The sequence below is a fragment of the Astyanax mexicanus genome, chromosome 11 (assembly GCF_023375975.1).
Source record: "Astyanax mexicanus isolate ESR-SI-001 chromosome 11, AstMex3_surface, whole genome shotgun sequence".
NCBI classification, from domain to species: Eukaryota; Metazoa; Chordata; class Actinopteri; order Characiformes; family Acestrorhamphidae; genus Astyanax; species Astyanax mexicanus.
Window position 1 is genome coordinate 49,703,790 of NC_064418.1, and position 16,564 is coordinate 49,720,353.

The 16,564-nt window shown below is 36.5% G+C and overlaps 1 protein-coding gene and 1 long non-coding RNA gene across 2 annotated transcripts in view; both read left to right on the forward strand.

Moving 5' to 3' along the window:
* Positions 1 to 16,564, forward strand: part of LOC125804967 (uncharacterized) — a 193,138-nt gene that overhangs the window by 136,580 nt on the left and 39,994 nt on the right. The gene's annotated exons all lie outside the window — the stretch shown is intronic.
* gpbar1 (G protein-coupled bile acid receptor 1) lies at positions 1,162 to 7,969 on the forward strand. Its single transcript, XM_007235604.3, has 2 exons — positions 1,162 to 1,417; positions 6,575 to 7,969. Exon 2 carries the CDS (start codon positions 6,613 to 6,615, stop codon positions 7,639 to 7,641), a length of 1,029 nt encoding a protein of 342 aa, XP_007235666.1. The 5' UTR covers positions 1,162 to 1,417; positions 6,575 to 6,612; the 3' UTR covers positions 7,642 to 7,969.

Consider the following 16,564-nt stretch of genomic DNA (forward strand, 5'->3'; position numbering starts at 1 on the left):
ATAAAAAGGTGAGATAAAAGATCTCAAAAAGCAGCACATTATTATTATTATACCCCAATCTGAAGAAACTCAACAACAGATGAGAAAACAAAGTCATTGATCATCTATCAGTCTGGAAAAGGATTATAAAATCATTTCTAAAGCTTTAAGACTCCAGAGAACCACAGTGATTCACTATTATTCACTAATGAATGAATGAGAAAACATGGAACACTGGTGAACCTTCCCAGGAGTGACCGGCCGACCAAACAAAATTACTCCAAAAGGGCATGAAGAACTCATCCAGGAGGTCCCAAAAGAACCCAGAACAACATTTAAAGAACTGCAGGATCTCACATAAAGCCTCAGTTAAGATCAGTGTTAATGATTCAATAAATATTCTTTAAACTGACGAGACAAAAGTGGAACTTTTGGAAGGTGTGTGTCCCATTACATCTGGCGTAAAACTATAAAACACATAAGTTCAGAAAAGAAAAGAACATCAAACTGAAAGTTAAACATGGTGGTGGTAGTGTGTGTGTGTGTGATGGTCTGGGGCTGCTGGGTAACTTGCGGTAATCGATGGAAGCAGGAATTCTGCTCTTTACCAGAAAATCCTGAAGGAGAATCAGAATCCATCCATCTGTTCCTTACTGACCTCAAGCTCAGGAGTACATGGGTTCTGCAGCAGGACAATGACCCAAAGCACACAAACAAGTTCACCTCTGAATGGATTAAAAAACAAACACAAACTAAATAAAGTTTTGAAGTGGTTTAATTGAAGTCTGATTGAGATTATGTGGATGATCTCAAACAGGACTTTTATGCTGGAAAATCCTCCAATGTTTTTGAATTAAAACAATTCTGTAAAGAAGAGTGGAACAAAATTCCTCCACAGAGATGCGAAAGACTCTTTACACAGGGCTAGATTGATTTGAATAGATTTGGTCTCTTAATAAATTAAATTGTCATTTAAAAACGGATTTTTATATTTACTCGTGTATCTGTTCATCTGAAAAATGTAAGTATGATAAACAAAAGCAAAACTAAAGAAATGTGTTGGGGGGAAAACACTATAATAATATTAACAGATAATTACAGGGATGATTAACTACAGAATTTATGTTTATTTGATTAAATTCACATTCATTTTCCACATGTTAGATTCTCTCTCAGACTCTCACATGTTTTCAGCAGATGACGAGGACTTCCTGTGCTCAGAAAGCATTTCACAACATCTCTTCCTGCAGTAAGTCACACCCTGAACAGAGCTGCTGTTCCTTTAAGGGGTTTTACTCTGTTATATGATGGTGTGAGGGGGGTTTATCTGCTGGTCTGGGGCCGGAGCAGGAGGATGGAGGGAGTTTAGATGAGAGAGGAACGAGGGAACGCTGGAGGACAGATGGACTGAAGGGGATTCGGCTGTTTTATTATAAAGGTCAGTGTTTTAATGCTGTTTGAGACTGTTTAGTAGACTATGGGTTTGTTCCTATCACACTACACTGTACTGTCAGCATGAGTGAGCCCATTACACTTAAAACTTTACGGTTTTATACCTAAAATACAAGTTTATTTAACCATTGTCTTTTATCAGATGCTTTGAACATTGATTCTACTTGTAAATAAAATGTGTATATAGTTCTATTTGATGTTTATATAGTTTTTATTTCATTTCATTTAAGAAATCTGCTACTGATTTGACATCTTTACTAAAAATGAGATATAACATTGTTTAGGTTATATGACTGTTATAAATGGATGGTAAGGCAGCACTGAATGTCATTTATATATGTTATATATAGTTATATTATTAAAAGAAATGAATAAAAAAGAGGCAGGCAGTTAACTATGATACTAGTGCATATCATTGCAAAGAGTACGGCAACGTAGAGCTGCCAGCCATAGAAATATAATTTGACTCAGTAACATGTAATAACGTAAAAGGTTTCATATTATAACGTGATATTTATTACGTTATAACGTGATATCTATCACATTATAACGTGATATCTATCACGTTATTTCGTGATACAAAACTATTATGTTATTTCATGATATGGTATTTTTACGTTATATTGTGAAATTATCATGTTATTTCGTGATAAGAAATTATCATGTTATTTCGAATTATGAAATGATCATGTTATTTTGTGATAAACATTTATCAAGTTGTTTCATGATATTTTAACGTTATAACGTGAAAACATCAATATGGTTTACTTTGATACACGGCCAAGCCAGCGCGCTTCCATTTCACTTCACGTCGCCTCCAGCTACAGTGCTCAACAACTGTAGAATTCCACCATGCCTTAAACCAAGCTTGAAATAGAACTGAATTAAGTCATGCAGATGAGCCATGTTCCTTCACTGAACCTGGGAAGTGTTGAAGTGCTGAATGGCCTAATATCATGATATAACATGATAAATGTTTAACATGAAATAACGTGATAGTTGCATATCTCAGAATAACTTGATAATTTCTTATCTCAGAATAACGTGATAGTTGCATATCTCAGAATAACGTGAAAGTTGCATATCATGAAATAACATGATAGTTCCTTATCTCGGAATAACGTGATAATTTCATATCACGAAATAACGTGATAATTTCTTGTTATAACGTGAAAATACAACATAATGAAATAACATGATAATTCCATATCATGAAATAACGTGATAAGTATCACATTATAACATGGTAAATTTCACGTTATAACATAAAACTTTTCACGTAATTACATGATACTGAGCCAAATATATATTAGGGCTTGGCAGCTCTGAGTTTCCGTAAAAGAGTGATCTATTTTAAGCGTTTATTTATTTTATTGTTGATGATTATAGTTTACAGCCAATGAAAACCCAAAAATCAGTGTCTCAGAAAATTACAATATTATATACTATTAGACCAATTGGAACTTTAGGCAGTGTGGGCAGTGTGCCAAATCCTGCTGGAAAATGAAATCCTCATCTCCATAAAAGTTGTCAGTACACTGTAAAAAGTGAAGCATGGAGCTGTTCATTCAAGCTAATAAATATGATTGAACACATAGTACAATTATTGACTTTATTGTGAAACTCAACCTTTTTGAATTTTGATGTGTCAATTTTGATTCAGACTAAATTAATTACAATTCTGAAGGAAATAAACCAAATGTTTTGGTTCCACTGAAATCATACTCGAAGAAAAGAGATAAGGATGTAATATTTTTAATTTGAATCAAACATGAATTGCGCATGCGCACTGTGGAGCACGGGAGAAGTTGTAGAGAAGTGCTTCAGAGCACTGAGGGAGAGAGGGAGAAAGTGCCTGAACGCGCTCGCGAGAGAGAGAATGAGAGAGGGAGAAAGTGCCTGAACGCGCTCGCGAGATAGCAACGCATGCTTATGGTATTGTGGCGTCGGGACTGGAGGGGGGGCGCAAGGAATTATGGGAGCTCACCCTGTTGGGGGAAGTGGGTGTTTTTCTGCGTGTTTATGTTACTGTTTATCCCAGAGTTTCATGTCATGTTTTATTATCACTGTTCTAGTATTATTCATGTAGTTATCAGTTATGTGGTTGTTTTGTGCCTCACCCTTTGTGTGTTTTCTGTGTGTGGGAGTGGGGTTAGCTGCGTTGGAGCTGTAGTTAGTTTCACTTTCAAAAGTGGAATCCCATGTAAATCCAACTCTTAGTGTCCTCCTCAGAGCAAAATAAAAAGAGCAAGAGAGCACTGAAACGAATCTCGCTGGTAATCCGTCCTCTTCCACGCCACAGTAACTTCTGGAACTTCTGAATATGCTGCCATGATTTTTTTTTTAAAGTTCGGTTCAATTTAAATGTATTAGTTTGGTTCCGAAACTGAAATGTAAAGAATTTAACTTGGATCAAGGTGAATAATTAATATTGGGTCGAGTGAAGTAATATGGTTTATGTCAAAATAAAATAATCAGGTTGTAACAATTGACTTTATTTAGATTGAGTGAAGTCAAATAGTTTAGATGCAACAAATGGACATCAATTTTTTTAATTTGAGCAGGGCTACACTTTTTACAGTGTAGCAGAGGGAAGCTGTAAGATATGAAGTGCTGTAAGATTTTGTGGGAAAACAAAACGGCACTGACTTTAGACTTGATAATAAAACACAGTGGATCAACACCAGCAGATGACAGACATGACTCTCCAAACCATCACTGATCATCAGTAAATTTTACATTTCATTTAAAGGAAATCAAGGGAGCAGAGTCTGGAGGAAGAGTGGAGAGACACACAGTCCAAACTGCTCGAGGTCTAGTGTGAAGTTTCCACCAATCAGTGATAGTTAATTGATTTGGCAGGATTATATTACTGTAATAAAAGTAGAAGACTTCCACTTGAGGAAAAGTACAATGTATGTACTTTTGTATGTACATATGTTCAAATGTGGCGATGTGGACACCCCTAGTAATTAAGGCTGCATTTAGTTACAGAAGTACTATCAATATCATAATTAGGCTTTAATAAATAATATCAAATTAGGCTACAAGAATGATGTCTGAATGACTTTACTCTAATCTAACATAATTTAACAACAAAAAACAAGATTTTCCTCTACTCTAATATAATTTAACATGGTTTAAAAATATAAAAAACTTTCTAAACAAACTAACAAACACTTTTTATTCCCAGAGGAAAATCTTATTGCTTAAATGTTGCTCTATGATGTCTCAGGAGACATATTTGTGATTCTCCCTTGTCTCATTTAGATATCAATTTTGTCACAGATGTTTCTCCTAAAATTGCCTAGGAGAAATAAATTTGATCTGAAATCAGATTTTTTATGCTAAATTGTGTAATTCATGTTCTGCGTTGTTTAGGTATAGTCTATTCATTTCGGAAGCTTCTTCTTGGAAAGATTTTTTTCATGGTCTACTTTTATTTAAGCTTTTCTGTATTTAGTAAACTATTGCTGTTATTTTCTTTTATCAAATCTGAGCACAATGTGAGACTGTTTTGAGATCTGTAGTAAAACTCAGGAGGAGATGCATGTGAGATTATGGAAGTCTTTGTCTGAGGAGAAACATCTGAGCAGCAGGAGATTTAAAGTAAAATCTCTCTTGGGTTTCCTTCTAATCTCATATCTGTTTAGGAGAAACAACAGAGACATTAAGGAAATCTCCTTTTTAATTTTTCTTTCCTGAGCTTATAACCTAAGTGCCAAAACACACAAAAACAGCAATAAGGCTATGCACTGCACAATAATGACCGAAAATTACCATTAACAACAATAACAATTTAAATGCCCCAAAAAATATAACATCAGGTCATTTTTTTAAAATGAAATTAGATTAGCATTAAAAGACAGATGTCTATGTGGCAAACCAATTTCCTAAGTCAGACTTTAGATTGCACTCTAGATTAAAGAAGCAAAGAAAACTGAAAGTACCTGTGGCAGTATAAAGTGGTTAAAACCTCCAGTACTGAACTGTGGAGCTGTAGAACTGTGTTCTGCGGTATGATGGAGCTCCATGCAATACTTTAGGGATGATTGAATGCAATTATTGCCTCTAGAATCTAGTAGAAAGTCTTCTCTCATCATTAGAGACAGGTACTCCAACAAAAGCAGCATAAACTCTTTTTAATACCCTTGATTTGAGCAGGTGTCTGTATTCTATTCACACCTGCAGTTTCTGTATGAGTTCAGTTTCACAGTAAATTAATCAGTTAGTCATCTCTACACCGGACAGTTCAGTTCCAGAGCAAACACCAGCTCAGTGATTAATCTCTCTGAGGACAATACGGCTGTTCAGCGGGGAATACGGGGCCAGTGTTGGATGTGGGGTTAAGTGGACAGCTCTATTGAGGAGGTAGATATAAGACAGAGAGTGTATATTATTTATATCAGTGTATCTGAGCAACTAACAGAGATTCTCTTAATTAAAACTCTTCAATAGAAGTGATGTTGATATTTTAAAACCAAGAACACTACCGTAATACACAGTTTAGACGCGCACTCTAACTGGTACTGATGTATTAACATGTTATAAACACAAGTATTAATGCATTATGGTCACAATTCATAATGCATAATAAATATGGCTAAGATGGCTAATACATTTTTATGAATACATATAATTATGTTTATAATGCCTATAATATTATTATGATTATTTTACACAAGCCTAATTTTTTGGTGCTCCCCTGACACTTGGTTTCCTACGTGCACCCCCACCAGGAAAAGCACCCTTTCTCTGAGCGTATTTCTAAATAAAGTGAAATTGCTTTTATCAAGAAGATAAATGCATATGCTATGCCGAGAAGGGGTGCTTTTTATGGCGGGGATGCAGATTTCAGGTTTTTTTGGCACTATTATGGTGCCGAATTCAGCACCCCCACCTGGAAAAGCACCCCCTCACTGTAGAGGCTGCAGGTGACTTTTTTTTTTTAGTCAGCGTAGCTTAGAACAGCATCTTGGGTATTTTCATTTTCTAAAAGAGGTAAAAAAGGTAAAGCCAAGAAGATATACCCGGACGCTCCTGAGAGGGGGTGCTTTTCCTGACGGGGGTGCTGAATTCCGGCACAACACCGGCACTGTACATTCATGTATATTAAATAAAACTAAGTCTTTTTTTATTTTAGTGTGAATGGCGTGAGAGCGAGGTGCCCAGAGGAACGGCATGGACTCTCCAGATCTACGGGAGCAGGAGAGGCTCATCTTCATCATCACGCTGCCCCTGTCCACCGCCATCATCCTCGCCAACCTCCTCATCATCGTGGGCATCGCCTGCAACCGGCAGCTGCACAACACGCCCAACTACTTCTTCCTGAGTCTGCTGGTGGCGGACGTTTGCACGGGTTTTGCCTTGCCGTTCATCCCGCGGATGGGCCTCAATCGTACGCTGAGCTTCCAGGCCTGTCTGCTGATGCACATCTTCCCCAACTTCCTCTTCCTGTCCTTCCTCTTCAACCTGGTCATGGTGCACTACGAGCGATACCTGTGCATCGTCAGTCCGCTGCACTACAGTCAGTTCTGGGTGCACCGCTGCTTCCCGGCCGCTTTGCTGACCGTCTGGATGCCTCCGCTGCTCTACGCTTCGCTTCCCGCCTTCGGTTGGAACAACTGGAGCAGCAGGAACCTCCAGAACTCGTCTTCAGACGCCAACATCACCACCAGCTCCAGCGTAGAGGGAAGCTGTAACTTTTCACTAGGAGAGTATGACGACTGCTGCTCCTACAAGCAGGTCTTCACCAGGGCATTCATCTACGTGGAAGTCTACGGGCTGCTGCTTCCAGCTATCATGTGCATCATTGGGTTGACGGGACGTGTGCTTTGGATCACCAGGAAGCAGGTCCAGGACATCTGCAAGCTTCACCGTTCGGTGGAACGCAAAGAAGCGTCAGATCACGAGCAGCAGCTCAACGTTCGCTACGCTAAATGCGTAGCTGCCGTGTCTCTCATCTTTCTCGTGTGCTGGGTTCCTTACATCGTCTACCTCCACGTGTCGGTGGCGCTTTTTCGAGGCACCAGCTACAGCAGGTCCACCTTAAACATCATCCTGTCGTGCACTGGGATCGGCAGCATGGCCATTATACCGGTTATACTGGGCCTGGCCAACCGACAGTACACAGACCCAATAAGAAAGCTGCTAGCAAAGCTGAGGGACCGCTGGACTGGCTTACGAACTTCTGAAGATGCTACTCCATGAAAATTAAACGCTATTTAACATGCTTTTCAACTAACTTAAAGACTATTTTAAAAGTTGAATCCATCAGAAATTAATAGAGACAATTCCAATGGACATTCCTACTGGATAACATTCAACGTTACTATGAATTATTTGTTGTTTAGAGAGCTTTGTTGTCCGTATTAACGTTTGTTTTGATAAATTAAGTGCACTCTAACAAGTGGTTCATTCATTCCACCTTATAAAATCCTTTAAAAGACAATAGCTTCCAAAGTGTACCAACTTCTGCATTTTCCACAATTTTACCATTTCATCATAATACTGTATGAAACTCAGAAGAAATAAAAACAAAGTAAAAAAAAATCAGAGACTGTGGCTCTTTAAAATTGAGATATGTTGCTATCTTACACCCCACCAACAATCAACACATTTTCACACCTTCTGTGTTTAAATAGCAGCAGAGCTTCTGAATATATCTACACTGATGGGCGTGGTGTTCTGGAAATGAGGTGTGTTCAGGTACATTTCTGGAGTTTTGACAGGAGCGCCACTGACTGAATACAACCTAGACAGACGCCAACAGTCAGATGTTCATCGCTATCTTCAACAATAAACACAATAGTAAATAAAATAACATTGCTGTTCCCGTAAATGAGCTGCTGGAGCTCCTTCACAGCGTCAACCAGCAGCTCAGTTTCCTCTGCTGAGAAGAGTTTGTTGAACACGTCCAGGTAGCTGCACCGTTACAATAGCAATCCGCCAAAGTCAGAGCTCACCTGACTCTTAATAAAGGGAATGATGAGCAAGATTGGCACGCTGATTGGTTTATTTTTTCACGTTATGCCCAAAATTAACCACACCGATTAGTACATCAATTTTGAGTGTTTTGAGCTGCGCAAGGTGCACTTTTCCCGTCGTTATGATAGCAAAGATACACTGAAACGCCCTAAATCAAGCTGCATGGTGCACGGTTGTTGTCTTCGCCTATAGATCATTAAAATAGGATGCTTAGCGTTGATTTAACTCTAGCTGATTGAGTTTTAGTTTAAGTATTTCACTTTGGGCACAGTAGAGGGAAATGTTCACGATGTTCTCAGACTTAGCCAGCTTATATTTCTGACTGATGATTCATTTTAATCCACATTCTGATTCTAAACTTGGCTCTGTTTGGTCAGCGAGAGATGGGATGCTTTCCCCACGGAGGAGGAAATGCTCTGATAGATCATTTATAACACTTATTCTCAGCATTGCTGAGGTACTGCAGCATCTGATTTTCCTCTGGGTTTCCTGAAAAAGCTCTGCTCACTGGGGTCCAGTAAATCCCAGTACGTTTATTAGGATTACGTAACACTCGTCTCATATGTGTCCCCGGCACTCTGTGTTTACAAACACAGCTGTTTATTTCCTTTATCAGCGTCCAGGCCGATAAAATACACTCACAGTCCAAAAGTATTGGAATAGGAGATATTAGTCTACAAAATGCCTTCACAAACACTCCTCTACACTAAAATAGGAGATACCAGTCTATAAACACCCTCAATAAACACTCATATACCATCTCCAAAGTAAGAGGACAATTCCTTTAATTTTTTATGTAGATTGAAATCCTTTGGGTTTGATGTTAAAAGATGAATATGAGACAACCCTTGTAAAAGAAAAGTGTATTAAGTATATTTTAAAATTAAAATATGTACTTAAATATGTGTTAAATGTACTATTTTGGAACAACTTATGGCAACTTAAGTATATTTCAGTTGTAATTAAGAGTGTAATTAATAAATACGGATAAAGTATATTATATAGTATATCCTAAAGTATACTAAATAGAAAATGCAGTTTTAGTATTCTTTAACTAATTTGAACATACTTTTAATGCTCTAAAGTATACTTATTTTCCTGTTTCAAATTTATGTCAGCGTGGTCCAGCCTTCTAAGGCACTGCCACTATGATCAGGAAATTGCTGGTTCGAATCCTGGTCATGCAGCTTGCCATCAGCTGCCGGAGCCCCGAGAGATCACAGTTGGTCTTGCTCTCTCTGGGTGGGTACAGTACAGTAGATGGTGCTCTTTCCCCTCATCACTCCTAGGGTGATGTGGATCAGCACAAGGCTGCATCTGTGAGCTGATGTATCAGAACCAAGTCACTGCGCTTTCCTCCGAGCGTTAGCACTGCTTTACTCCTGGTGCAGAAATTTAAATAGCAGTTCAGTTTGGTGGTTTGATGGTTTGTGATCATCCATCTTCCTCTTGATTATATTCCAGAGGTTTTTAATTTGGTAAAATCAAAGAAACTCATAATTTTTAAGTGGTCTAATTTTTTTCCAGAGCTGTATGACAGCAATTGCACTGTTTAATGGTTAAGTTAAACATTACTACAGTCTAAGAATGTTGTAAATAATAATGAATTGACATTAGATTTAAAACATTCTGCCATAAGTACTGTTAATTAATGTACTGTACTCTTATTGTATCAAATGATGCTGTGCATATTAGAGCATTAAAGCAGTAATAAAAATAAACAGTTTTATTGCACTAAGTTAAAAGTCAACTTCTGTCTTCTGTATTCTGATCTCTAAACCACAGAGCCACAGGAAGTGAACAGGCGTAGTGTCATTCTAGATCTAAACTTGGAAAGTGCATGCTGAGCCGAAACCACGAGGAAGAGACAAATATGTGTGTATGGTAAACCAAACACGACCCAAGGGAGTTTTTGTTCATGAAAAGATAAAGGGAAGCAGCGAAATTGATCTAAACACAAGTAAACACTACTTTTTTCTGCATTAAAATGAACCTAAACCATTTATTATGCTTCTTAGTTTGCGAGAAACTAGGAAATATGGCAAAGTATCAAAATTCCCAGTTGCCAGCTGTGAAACTGAACTCAACAACTAACTCATAAATATAGGAATCATCCCAATTTGTTTGCAGTTTTCTATCTGAGAAATCTATTCTAATACTAATTTACATATAAACATAATTCAAAGATCTCCATACTGTTCCATTTAATTGTTCTCTGACTGTATACAGCATTTTGATTGGATGTGCTTCAGATAATTGTGATTTTGTTCCCCATAAAAATCCATTGGGATCTTTTGGCAGCATATACAGAACCAGTCCAGAGTTTTTCCTACATAGTAAATGAATAATAAAGTGATCTATCAGATTATGAAGGAACACATAATGAATCATGTAGTAACTTAAAAACAGTGTTAAACAAACCTAAATACTCTAAAATAATCTTATCTGATGAACTTATCCTGTACAACAGAGGAAACTCTCGCTCTTTCTTTCCTGGGGCAGTCCTGATGAGTGCCAGTTTCACCATAATATTTTTAAAGTATTTGTTTTTTTATTTAGTTGAGTAGTTGTTGCTTCTCATAATCTGGATTCGAACATTACTCAAATATTCACTATTCACTGTATACCTGTAACTCTACCTCTTCACTACTTTACTTTAACTGATGCTCTCAAACACTTTATTAAGAGACAATAAATTCAAGTAATTAACTCTTGATGAGTTCAGCACAGCTGTTAACTGAAAGCCTGAATTCCAGGAGACTCTACTTCATAAAGCTGACTGAGAAATGACTGAGAGATGTTCAAAACTGTCTAAATCTAAACAAGAAGAGCTGTTTTAAAGAAGAATCAAAAATATATAAAACATATTCTGGTTTACTAAATAATTCCATATATTTTTCTTCATAGTTTGGATGAGTTTAGTATTAATCTAAAATACAGAACATTTTAAAATCATGAAAACACTAAAAACACTGAATTTAAGGTGCGCCCAAGCTTTTAACTTGTACTGGTTGTGTATGATTTCCCAGAAACCCCGTTCCACCAGTGACGCATCCACACACTCCACATCAGTACTGCAGAGTTTAATCTGACTACAGAGAGACAGATTGTGCGTTTGTGTTCTCTTTTGTTTGTGAGACAGAAAGAGAGAAAGAGAGAGAGAGAGACAGAGCTGGAAAATAAACACAGTGTATTGAGATAAATGATGCTGCTCTAATGCTCGGCTTTATATGTTAATATAAGGCATTTTTAGCATCCATTAGTCATTAACTATCCAAACAGCGAACACAAACTCCATTACTGACTCTTTATCTGGTTAAAGCTTTTAGATTGAGCTTCTCAGCTGGTATTTCAGACTTTATTCACAGTTAAATCAACACTATGGGTCGGTTGAATCAGCACTAAATTGTGTTTTTGATTTTGAAATATGAATTAACATTGATTTAGCAGTTTAACAGTTTGTATGCTGGTCTATGATGTTTAGTTTAGTTTAGTTTGTAGGTGCAGTACTAAACACTCTATAAAGGCAATGGAAATGCTGGCCAATGAGAGAGATATTTCAGGCTCCTCCCCTTTTCTGACCTGGAAAAGCTTCCTGCTCAGACCAACCCAGCATCTTCATTGTGGGTTGTGTTTGTATTCTAGTTTTTTTGCTACAGTTTCTTTGGGTAAAAGGAGTAATTTGAGTCTGTCCTGAGCCTTTTGAGCCTTTTGACTCTGTATATTCTTGTTGTGATGGGCAGTGCTGCACCACAGGCTGCCAGCAGGGGGCTGGTAGATATACGGGAAGAAATGATAGAGTTGGATCCCAAAACTACAACTCCCAGAATCCCAGCTGCACCTGTGCATCACTCTATATAAACCTCAGTCAAACCAGACCTACCTGTCGCACCTTTGTAGAGGAGTAATTGGTAACAGAGGGTATAAGAAAAGAAAAGAAGAGAAAAGAAAAGAAAAGGAGATCTCAAAAAAAGAAAAGAGATCTGAAAAGAAAGCCACAAAAGGAAATGCTATTTTTTGGCATTTCCTTTGTTTTGTTTCCCGCCTTTTTCACACCTCTTGTGGGGTATTTTTCCCACCCATTCTCAAAACTCCTTGAAGAAACAGTTACTTAAGCACAACACCTATAACATTATTATTTCAAAACCATTACTATAACTGAATAATAAATAATAGAACTATATCCATATAAATATATAAATATATATATACAAATATATTAATTATATATTCATTATACAAATCTCCCTATCTGCTCTGCACTTGGATCCAACACCTACCCCAAACATAACACTTGTACACTCTTAAAACGTAGGAACATGTTTAGTAAAACACAGCTTGAATTAAAAGTAACATTACGAATGTTATTCTCTAGATTGTTCTTTTGGTTTGATTTCTATTTTGACACATACATTTTTATCTATGTGAAGTGGTCCAATGATCAAAATATAATATAATGCTCATAAATATCTAAATATCAATGATTTTGTAATGTTTCAGACTTGTAGGCAGATATAGATCAGGATATTAGGATATAGAAAACAACTAACAAACTAACAAGAAATAAAAGAAGAAAATACCAACAGAAACAGAAGTAAATCTGTATATAGATAAACTGAATAAGGATAATCAATACAAAACCAGCTACAGCTACACCAGCTGCATTTGTAAAGGCATGTAAACAAGGAACACCTGGGGAAGATAACAAGGGGGCGGGGTGACAAACTACACACAACAAAGCCCTGTGCTAAACCACATTTCAGCATTGAAGGTCATTATTATTTTTTTTTTGCATTTATAAAGCAGAATTACTGTAATACAGCATTCATATAAGGTTTTCGCCCATTTCTAACTTAAGTATGGAATTAACTCCTTCCATATTATACATTCAATTTGCTGATGTTGATTGAATGCAGGCTTCTTCTAGGTATTTAATGGTATCAAACGGAGAGGGAGGGGATTACGTCTGATAAGAAGAGTTTCAGGGGAAACCCATAACAGCAGACAAAACATGATATTTTTATCATCATATTCCATAACAGACTCTGGATTATGTACGCCTGGGAATATATGAGTAATTTAATTTACCACTGATCCCCCACAACCGCACGCACACACACACACTTCTACATTCCTGTCCTCTTTCCTTATCACCTGAAGTAAAATACTGAATGCTGCCAGACTCTTCAGAATAACAGTTCAGTTCAGTTTCCTCCTCACCCAGATACTTCTTTATTTGTTTTATATAAATAGTGAAGCATTTAATAATTCATCCCCAGTAATTCCAACTTGTAACTTCATAATATTATCATTATATATATATATATATATATATATATATATATAATCATTAAAATATTAGATTTATCATTCCTTAATTGGTTTATTCTTTTACTCTGATATTTAAAAAAAATGTTTGTTGCCTACTTTTATCATATCCCATAATTCACCTACGTTATTAGAGAAGCATTCTAAGGATTTCATTATTTCTATTTATTTTTATTAACTCTGTAATTACTCCTTGCTTTTTTTACAATTAGAGTGTTTAGTTTCCAAAAAATTCTGCATTCTTCATTTTTAAAACTAATTTTCACATTAACTTTGAATCAAATAATAAATTAGTGCTGTATGATAATGCTTTAAATTTATTATCAATATAAATCCTATCTATTCTAGTCAGGAGCGGCATCAAAACCTAGTTAGCTAACAAGTTTATATCCATCATGGGGTTTGGTGGAGAATTATAGTGTTTGGTGGTGAATGATGCTGCTTAGTTGGAGAATGATTACTTAGTACACCAGTGACGACTTTCTTCTTCAGGACATTCCAATGATTGTACTGGCTATGACCAATATTTGTGCTCTAATGCTTCTCTCAGCTTCAAAATTGGTTGTTTTTCACCCATAGACAGCGCTCTGGTTTTCATGCTGGTTACTAATCTAACTATATAAAAATAATAGATGCCTAAAAAACTCAACCGTATTTTAATGTTGTAATATTCTGATCATTTCTTTGCGATTTGACTTTGCCATCCTTGGTCATGCTGGGCTCAGTGGAGGTGCAGGAGAAGGTTCAGGGAGTGGAACTCACTCCTCTGCTTTTAGCGTCTTTGTGTTTATATATCTGGTAAGAGATGAAGATATAAGATGTTTATTTTAGCAGGTTTTAATCAGAGAGCTTCCCGAAATGCTTACAGCTGTACTTTAAACACTGGACAGACAAGAGAGTCTGAAGCACAGATACATTACTTAGGAACACAGCTTATATTCATCCAATATTGACGAAGCAAATGGGGATAAACTGGTATAAAAAATTGGAAAAAATTAGAATTCAGTTTCTGAATCAGTTTTCCCAACATTTCTCCCAAATTACAAATAAAAATATTCTCATTTAGAGCATTTATTTACAGAAAATGAGAAATGACTGAAATAACAAAAAAAAAGATGCAGAGCTTTCAGACCTCAAATAATGCAAAGAAAACAAGTTCATATTCACAAAGTTTTAAGAGTTCAGAAATAATCAATATTTGGTGGAATAACCCTGGTTGGTTTTTAATCACAATTTTTTTCATGCATCTTGGCATCATGTTCTCCTCCACCAGTCTTACACACTGCTTTTGGATAACTTTATGCTGCTTTACTCCTGGTGCAAAAATTGATTCAAGCAGTTCAGTTTGGTGGTTTGATGGCTTGTGATCATCCATCTTCCTCTTGATTATATTCCAGAGGTTTTCAATTTGGTAAAATCAAAGAAACTCATCATTTTTAAGTGAAATCTTATTTTTTCCAGAGCAGTACATCCATGGGAAACTGTACACTGAAAAGAAAAAAGATCTCCTCATTAATCAGAGCTGTGTTTTCCATGAAACACTGAGATTCTTAGATGTTTGGTGTCTCTTTAGCAGTTAAGATGAAGCTTTAATAACACAAAAGCTGTCTGATTTCTGTTTCTGATAACGTTTGCGATACGCCTCCCATTCCCGTTCTCAGTGCCGTATCATTCATCTGTACAGAACAGCAGAGTAGAGAACAGGTGAACAGCTGTAGCTTCAGGACAGACCATATCTAGACACTATGATAACTGAGTTTAACTGAAGTGCTTTATAACAGCAGTAGCTTCTAATACGTCAGCAGGCTCAGGCTTATCACACACCAGCAGTGATGTTCTGCTTCAGCTTCATCTGTTTTACCTCAGAACCTCTTAATCTCATTGTGTTCCTGTTCTGAATCAGCAGGATCCAGTTATTTAGAACATCTTTATTGGTAGAAAAGGGTTTTATCTTTGTAATAACGAGCTTTCGGGGAACCCATACCTGAAATTATAATATATTATATTAACAAAAATACTGGGACGCCTGCTGAGTCATTGCTTCTTCTGAAATCAAGGGTATTAAAAAGAATTTATCCTGCTTTATTCTGCCATAGACGACATTCTGATTATGGAGAATACACGTCTCATTCAGAAGTATTGGAGAGATCCAAACTTTAAATGAGAAAGTGTATCCTGTGTTACCGTATATGAATAAATACAGCTCTGAAAAATAATAAGAGAGCACTTTAAAATGATGAATTTCTTTGATTTTACCAAATTGAAAACTTGATGATCACAAGCCATCAAACCACCAAACTGAACTGCTTGAATTTTTGCACCAAGAGTAAAGCAGCATAAAGTTATCCAAAAGCAGTGTGTAAGACTGGTGGAGGAGAACATGATGCCAAGATGCATGAAACTAAACTGTGATTAAAAAAACAGAGTTATTCCACCAAATATTGATTATTTCTGAACTCTTAAAACTTTATGAATATGAACTTGTTTTCTTTGTATTATTTGAGGTCTGAAAGCTCTGCATCTTTTTGTTATTTCAGCCATTTCTCATTTTCTGTAAATAAATGCTCTAAATGAGAATATTTTTATTTGTAATTTGGGAGAAATGTTGTCTGTAGTTTATAGAATAAAACAACAATGTTCATTTTACTCAAACATAAACCTATAAATAGCAAAATCAGAGAAACGGATTCAGAAACTGAAGTGGTCTCTTATTTTTTTCCAGAGCTGTATATTAATATAAATTTAACCGATCAGATCAGATTCAGTGGAAGTGAGTTAGTGAGTTGGATGACTGTAAATTGCATTATTACATTAAACT